This window comes from Sinocyclocheilus anshuiensis, unplaced genomic scaffold, assembly GCF_001515605.1.
Source record: "Sinocyclocheilus anshuiensis isolate Anshui unplaced genomic scaffold, SAMN03320099.WGS_v1.1 scaffold1840, whole genome shotgun sequence".
Classification (NCBI taxonomy): domain Eukaryota; kingdom Metazoa; phylum Chordata; class Actinopteri; order Cypriniformes; family Cyprinidae; genus Sinocyclocheilus; species Sinocyclocheilus anshuiensis.
The window spans coordinates 90,819-99,209 of NW_015558636.1; the positions used below are offsets into that span (position 1 = coordinate 90,819).

The 8,391-nt window shown below is 36.0% G+C and overlaps 1 protein-coding gene across 4 annotated transcripts in view; it reads right to left on the minus strand.

Annotated features, from left to right (window-relative positions):
- larp7 (La ribonucleoprotein 7, transcriptional regulator) overlaps positions 1-8,007 on the minus strand; it is a 15,158-nt gene extending 7,151 nt beyond the window's left edge. The window contains exons 1-7 of one of the 4 annotated variants that reach the window (XM_016476887.1): positions 7,933-8,007; positions 7,466-7,674; positions 7,281-7,381; positions 7,098-7,181; positions 6,841-7,005; positions 6,458-6,560; positions 5,989-6,312 (exon numbers count right to left, since the gene is read on the minus strand). In XM_016476887.1, coding sequence (XP_016332373.1) covers positions 5,989-6,312; positions 6,458-6,560; positions 6,841-7,005; positions 7,098-7,181; positions 7,281-7,381; positions 7,466-7,670 — 982 coding nt within the window. In that variant the 5' untranslated portion in view covers positions 7,671-7,674; positions 7,933-8,007. Of the gene's footprint in view, positions 1-5,988; positions 6,313-6,457; positions 6,561-6,840; positions 7,006-7,097; positions 7,182-7,280; positions 7,382-7,465; positions 7,681-7,778 lie in introns of all 4 variants that reach the window. The other 3 variants (XM_016476886.1, XM_016476884.1, XM_016476885.1) reach the window with 3 other exon arrangements.
- Positions 8,008-8,391: the final 384 nt, after the last annotated feature.

Below are 8,391 nucleotides of genomic sequence, written 5' to 3' on the forward strand. Positions count from 1 at the left end.
TTTCGTTGAAGAAATAGAGCAAAATCAGGCAGTACTTGTTTATTGAACGGTTGTAATCAATATCACATTTGCAAACTCCCTTAATAACTATTAAAAGTTCTGCTCTGTGTTCTCTGCTAATAACCCGACTGTGAATGATGCGAGCGGCATCACTATGTTGTCACTGAGAAGCTACAGCCATGGCGGGGATGATTTTTGGTGTGCCGGACCCCGGCAGAACAACAACAACAATGTGCTACATGTTTCTTTTCCCCTCATTTTTTTCCCAATTGACGGAAATCCGTCGTAGCGATGGAAAACTTTAATCCCTGCATAAACAAAATTTATTTCAAATTTAATTCAAGCACTTTCAAGGACCTATGTTTGTTTTCAAGTACTTTCCAGGCCTTGAATCCATGTCTCTGAAATTCAAGTACTTTCAAGTACTTTCAAGGAGCGTGGGAACCCTGATATATATATATATATTGTAAAAATTATCTAACAATGTTTTTAAAGATTTTTATCTAAAAATACATATTTTTTGAAGATTCAATGGTAAAAGTGTTTTGAGGTCATAACATAGAATTGTGCAAGAAACGGTGCAAAAATAAGATTTTATTAACTGATAATCCGCATCTGTCATAATAATTTGTGTGAAAATGATTAAAAGTCGTTGGTGTTTTACCTCCCTTTTGCAGCCAGCCTCTAGCGGCCAGTTGACGAATTACAGTTTAAGTCACTTCCTTGTTGGCTTCATGAGAGAGAGCGGGAAGTTGCGGCTTGGACAGAACATATAGGACAATTTTTGAAATAGCACCATAAACAGGAGTTAAAGCAAAAAAAAAAAAAATCTTTTGACTGAACATTTTTCCTCAGCCAAACCCCATTCCACAGCCATACCTGTCACACACCCAGTTTAAGAGCATTTTTTTCTTGTAATTAGGAGTGCTTGTCCTCCTAATTACAAAAAAATTAGGAGCACCTTCTGATCAATAATAAAAAGTTCTGATCAAAAATGAGCCTTCCTAATATGAGGTGACATTTGACTCAAAGTGATTTGCAGGGGCATTTTCTTTTTACCTTTGTAATGGCATTTTTCTAATTTTATTAAATGTATGCAGTGTTTCCTCTAGGATTTTTTCCAGCTGTGGTGGCAGGACTATTTCTCATGGACCACGCCCCCTCCCCACCCAAGAATCACATGCACTCAGAATTGAATTTATTTTAACTAAAAAAGACAAGTAAATAGTAAATAATAAAATAAGAACAAATAACAGAACAACAACAATGTGCTACATGTTTCTTTTCCCCTCATTTTTTCCAATTGACGGAAATCCGTCGTAGACTCGCTGCAATTAACGGAAATCCGTTGTAGCGACGGAGAACTTTAATCCCTGTATTCAGGTATACAGGGTTGAATAATCAATTGTAAAATAACACTGCATAGTCTTCACTGTATAAATGAAATCTAATAAATTTGTGTTAAAGCTACAAAAGTGATTTTTCTTTGTGTTTTGTTGTTTGATTAACATTCATGACACAGAAAGCAACAGGAACATTAAACTGATGTGAACCAATATACTGTTACACATCCGTTTTTAACGAGGCTCAGAGGTGGCATGAGTGCAATTAAATTCATACATTCATGTGGAGATTAATGTTTTAAATATACAATTTTGAATGCAGAAATATGAAATGATTTAAATAACTGAAATTAGATGCTAAAAATGAAACAAGTCACTAATTTTATCACTGAATCATTCATTCAATTGATTCGTTCGAACAGCTGATTCATTCAGGAATGAAGCAAGTGACTGTCTTTATGAATGGGGAATCATGAATCACTGACTCACTAGATTTGTTCGAAAATGCACTTTCATTGAATGAATTAAACACCGCTGTGTTTGCTTTTAGAGATGCGCAGCGGCTGAGCTGTTACTATATTTGGAACTATTTTCGTTGAAGAAATAGAGCAAAATCAGGCAGTACTTGTTTATTGAACGGTTGTAATCAATATCACATTTGCAAACTCCCTTAATAACTATTAAAAGTTCTGCTCTGTGTTCTCTGCTAATAACCCGACTGTGAATGATGCGAGCGGCATCACTATGTTGTCACTGAGAAGCTACAGCCATGGCGGGGATGATTTTTGGTGTGCCGGACCCCGGCAGAACAACAACAACAATGTGCTACATGTTTCTTTTCCCCTCATTTTTTTCCAATTGACGGAAATCCGTCGTAGACTCGCTGCAATTAACGGAAATCCGTTGTAGCGACGGAGAACTTTAATCCCTGTATTCAGGTATACAGGGTTGAATAATCAATTGTAAAATAACACTGCATAGTCTTCACTGTATAAATGAAATCTAATAAATTTGTGTTAAAGCTACAAAAGTGATTTTTCTTTGTGTTTTGTTGTTTGATTAACATTCATGACACAGAAAGCCTTAGGAACATTAAACTGCTGTGAAACAATATACTATCCATTTTCTTTATCAATTGTTTACCTTCACCTAAGCCATAAGCAACTGTGTTTACAAGGATACTTGCAGAGACATACATTTTGACAGTTTCGCGCATGTGTCATTTCAGGCACAAATAGACGCGGAAGTGAACGGAATTCAGTGCTCACGTCCATCTGGGTGGTTCTGACCATGTCTACACCGGACGTGAGTGGCGACAAAATACAATAGAACCCATTATAATCAGTAGGGTTGGATATCGTTTGAATTTTAGCAATTCCGATTCCGATTTAGATTCTGCTTATCAATTCTGATTCTTGTCGATTCCCAGTTTTGATTCGAATGTGATTAAATAATGTTATCAAACATTTATCCCGTGTCTCTTTTTTGCAAACCATTTATTGGAGCTGAAAACCATGAACAAAAATCAACAGGCTAAATAAAAACTGGACTCTTTAAGAGCTGTTTGTGTACAAAATAGAACTGCATGATTCTGGATAAATTGAGTTGTTGTTTTTTTTTTCCCCCAGTGGAAGTTGTGGTTCTCTCATGATTCTGAAGAAAAACATTAGACAACTAAACAAAATCACATGCAATTTATGAATTAATGATTAAATGACTTACTCAAGATGTACTTGTTTCATTACTGGATGAATCAGCATTCTTGAACAGATCTCTTGTATGATTCAAAGACAAATACATTTTAACAGCCCCTTTTTGCCACCTACTGGCGTAACAATGTAATCGACAAAACTTCACTTGAAGTGTCAAATTACTTTAAAAAGGTGATTTACTCTATTTTAATCGCTACCATACACATCGTACACAGTTTATATCTGAACTATAAACTTTTATCCCAGTACTTCTGTGATTTGAATGTTTGTAACAAATAATGATACTGTGTGGCTGAAAAGACTGTGAAGCTGTTTCATTCATGAACAGGGGTATTTTCTTTTTACCTTTGTAATGGCATCATTTTCATCTATGTCAAATTCAAAAATGTATGTTTATTAGCTTTTTAACATTTCTATTTAAAACAATATAATAAGAAGTAGAATAAGACAAATAAGTTATTAATCATATGAAATTAGTATTAATAAAAAATTTATTTGTACTACAGAGGTAGCACAGAACACAAAAGTGTATTGTAGGTACATTTTCAGATGTTTAACGAGGCTCAGAGGTGGCATGAGTGCAATTAAATTCATACATTCATGGTGAAGCTGTTTCATTCATGAAAGATGACAGCTGCTCTCTTTAGGTCAACAGCAGTGCGAACGCAGATTTAAATGTTCAAATCACACTGGTGTGATCGTACGCTGCACGGACGAACCAAGTGATCACAACATTGATCGCACACGTCAAAGGTTGAGGAATGAATCAGACGAATCACTGTAATTTAGGAATAGAATCACGTTGGTGTTTGAATCGTGTTCGCGATTTTTAATGATCTATTAAATTAAAGTGCTTTGTCATGTTGGTGGTGACACCTCTCTTGCAACATGTTTAGCTATCACAGAGATTATACTTAGATTTTTTGGCTTCTGATCGCAAATGTAACCAAACTTTGGAGTGCTTAGATTAGCGAGCAAGGTCCTGGCAGATCGCTAGGTCCGGTCCTCACAGATGAAGAAAGAAAAAAAAAGCGCATAGGAATCGATAGGCGGAATCGAAATTTTAATTTGACAATAAGTATCCGATTCCTGACCTTAAGTATCCGATTCTGGAATCGGAATCGATTCCCAACCCTAATAATCAGTGATGCTGTTTACTAATGTTGGGCGATATGCTCAATTTTCATATCGTCAGCCTGTGAGATCGCCGATACATGATATTATCGTGATAATTTATTTAATTATTTATTTACCTAGTTTCATTGCCGGAAAGTGAACCAACTCCAGTGTAAGGCTAAAAGCAGCCTAATGTTTTTAATATGACTGAATTTGTATTTAACATGAAAAAAAAATTATTAGAAACATCGTAAGTTACTAATTATAATGCTTACATTTCCTCAGTTATTCAAAACGCAGCTACAGAAAACAAGCAAAGAACATTACATTACCAAAGAGCATCATCACAAGCTCAGTATAGCGTGAGTATATGCACTTTAAAAACACTCCCACTTACTTCTGCACTTTGTTTATGATGAAAGAATTCGCGAGTCAAAATTCAGTCAGCACGCGCTGAACAACGGAACTCCGCTGTTTCAGCGGTGAGTCATCTGAACACCTCTGATTGGCCAATGCATTCATAAACTCAGCCTAACTGTGTGTGATTATAACACGCAATACTGTACAACACGGAAAAAGAAATACAATGCAACAAATAAGCCCTAATATTAATTAGAGAGTATTATTAGCCTGATAATAATAATAATAATAATATTAATCATCTTGCTATCATCAAAAGCATCAGCCACAGGCGATATCTCTGACTATCGTCGATACACGATACTATCGTCTATCGGCACAACCCTACTGTTTACACTGGATGCGGCGTGACACGGCAAATCCCCGAGAGTAAATCCCTCATTCTTTTTATGATGTACTGAACACAAATTCTAAAGGATTTGCAACGGTCGCTTTGTGTAGGCAGCGCGGGGCGACAGCTGTCGATGAAAACGATCAGTATACTAAAAATTGCACATCCTGCGATGTCACTATCGCGGGTGTGCACATCGCGATATCGATGCTGAAATGATATATCGTGCAGCCCTAACGCAGATATTTCTTGAGACAAGGAAAAAAAAAAAAGATTGGATAGGGAAAGCTCTGGCTTCGTGTGGATGTGGTCTAAATCATGGGGTAATTATATTTTTTGGGTGAACTATCCCTTTAAGTCAGAACTCAGAGCTCGATTGCTCCGTCTGAAGTAACCCCAAACAAATAAATGTTGAAATAAATTAATTAATAAATATTATGTAGAAATAAATAAAGGGAAAAAATTGAAAAAATACAATTATACGTAAAGAAAATAAAACTAAAAATACTTATTTACTTTAACATTTCTTTGTGGATTGATTTATCATTTCTTTGTATATTTCTTTATTGTTTTGGCAGCTTTGGCACTAGTTAGATGTGATTAATATATTTCATGAGCAAAAGTGTCCAATAAGAGGAGCAACGTTGGGATAAAGCAACTCGTAGTTTATCGGGTTATGCAATATCACCATGGCAGCCCCCATAAGGTGACTCACTCCATTTAAAATAAAATTACTAATATGACTGGACTTTTCCAGAAGCACTTTTATGCATATGTATATATTTTAAATGACAAAAATAAGCACTGAGTGCACCTTAAAATTATTATTATTTTTTTTTTTTAAGATTTACTCTTGGCATTTTCGCCTTTATTACGATAAGTCAGATCAGAATTGACAGGAAGCGAAGTGGGAGAGAGATTGGGGGACGGGATTGGGAAAGGTCCTCGAGTCGGGATTCGAACTGGGGGCGCCCGTAGCGCAACAGCGCTGTATGTCGGCGCGCTGCCCACCTTAAATTTCTCCCAGAAAAACCAAAACAACCTTTAAAAAAATATAAAAATCTACCTTTCATCTCATTCTCATCGTATTCCTCCTCTTCTACTTTTCTTATTTTGGATGGCATCTCATCTTGGGCTTCTCCAACTAATGCCTCAGAACTGAGAGATCTTCGTCTTTTCTTCTCAACGTTCTTGCTTGCGCTGCTGATCAGTATTGCAGGGTTTTCCATTTTAGATTCATCTGATGATTGTTTCTTTGGCTCATTGGTAACTGCAGTCCCTAACATTCCTTCTCTGTCCATCTCATTTACAGTCATTTCTTCACAAGCACTGTTTTTGAGATCATTTCTAGACCTTTTTTTCTTCTTTTTTTTGCCATCCTCCTCATAACCTTAAAGTAAAAACATGAGTTGCTTATATCTGGATCATTCAGAATGTGATGTGAAAAACACAAACTGGCAACACAAATCTTCTTTTTAAATTTTATACTGTAATATATACAAGCAGCCTTTTCACAGTATGTATAAATATGTTACCTTGTGTGTCCTGGATAGCCTCAAAATGGATAGTCTTTTTCTTACAAGTCTTAGGGAAAATGCCTGGCTTCTTTGGAGCATCTTCTGGAGGATTGTTCAGCATCTGTCATTTCAAGTAAAACACACCATGCTTTAGAGTACATTTTACTCCAACTTGCAATTGGACTGTATTGTGTTACTGTATACTGTATTATTACACCTTATTCTGTTTCTATACTAATCCCAACAATAAGTGTTTATAGGATCCTGTGAGTATGCCCAAAACCATATTTCCCACTTGGTGAGTATTAAAGTCATATTATTTTGTAGGCTATTAGGCCTACAATATTCCTATGATTTTGGAATACTAACAATATAGTACAATTATAGAGCATACAAGTTACCTCAATAGCTTTCTGTGCTTGTTCCTCTGTCTCAAATTCCACAAACGCAAACCCTTTAGGGTGTCCTGTGGACTTGTACCTAGGGATACTAACATAAACCACATTTCCACACTTGCTAAACACTCGCTCAAGCCAAACATGAGTCACTGACTTTGGCAACAACTCCTGAAACACAACAAATTTAAGAGGGTATACATTAAAATCATACAGACAACATAAAATTTAAAATAATGTGAAATTAATGCGGATTCAATTACCACATAAACTGTGCGGTTGTCCACATCTTTTGGGCTTTCACCAAGTGGATCCTTTCGTCGTACATGTGTTCCCTGAAGATTTACCTTAAGACAACATAACAGTTAACATTATTATCAGTGCATAAATTAGAACTAAACCCTCTCTGAAAAAGGAAAATAAAATTAAAATCATGCAAACCATACCTCCACTATTGCTGAATTTTTAAGAGCCCTGGCTATCAACTTGACATCTGTCGTCAATTTTTTCATTCGGTTGAATGACGTTAGCACGGATATGTCAACATCTGCAATGAAACAACAAAAAAGTTAAGTGCATCATATATGTATTAATGTGCATCATGAGATATGAACATAACACTGATATATACATCCATCTCGTGACTGTTCGATGACATTCTTCATGAATCTGTCCTTGTGAAGATTCACATCACCAAACCAGAATTCCACCTGCTTCTTCACTTCAGCCAGCAGCTGTTTCACCCGAGATCTCTTTTTTTTTTCGTTCTCTTTCTTCTCACTCTGGTTTGAACAGGCGGCATCCCCTCCTGAGGAAATCTTCTCCGTGTCAATCATATTACTATGGCTGTTGGTTAAAAGTCATAAGATATCTGTAAGACCATTATCTGTACAGAACCAATTATGTCGAGCTAAAGAACTAACGACTACAGATTCTTAACTGACCTTTAACTTGTAGCTTTCTAAATTAACTTAAAAATAATCGCTTTACACTACCATGGACACGACTAAATAACGACCATTAATAACGACTTCGAAAAAGTTTTACTTAAACAAACACAGATAGGACACGGCGACACAAAAATCTAAAGTGTTGAACCTTTGTTGTATGTTCGACAGTAGCACAAAATCAATTCATATGCGCAAAGGTCCTACTTCGTGTCGCATAAAGATGACGTCGATGCTGTTCCATACTCTTTGGTTCCAGTGAGCGGAGTTGTGGGGGTGTCTTGAGACAACGCGCAAGCAAATGGAACTGAAAATATTAGTGCACGCTCCTCAAACCACTACTTGTTTAATGGATTATTTCGAAAAGGTAATGAACTTTCAATGTTAGGTATTAAAGCATTAACTACAACAGTGCCAAAACAATGCATTTGTGTAATATGAAAAATCGTCTATAAGCGGTTTTGCCTGATTGATTACAAACACACAGCAAAACAAACAAGCAGGTAAACTATGCTAACCTAGTCTAATATATATATAGTTTTAAAGTTTTTGTTTACATAATATATGTGTGTGTACTGTGTGTGTGTATATTTATACATATATACATACA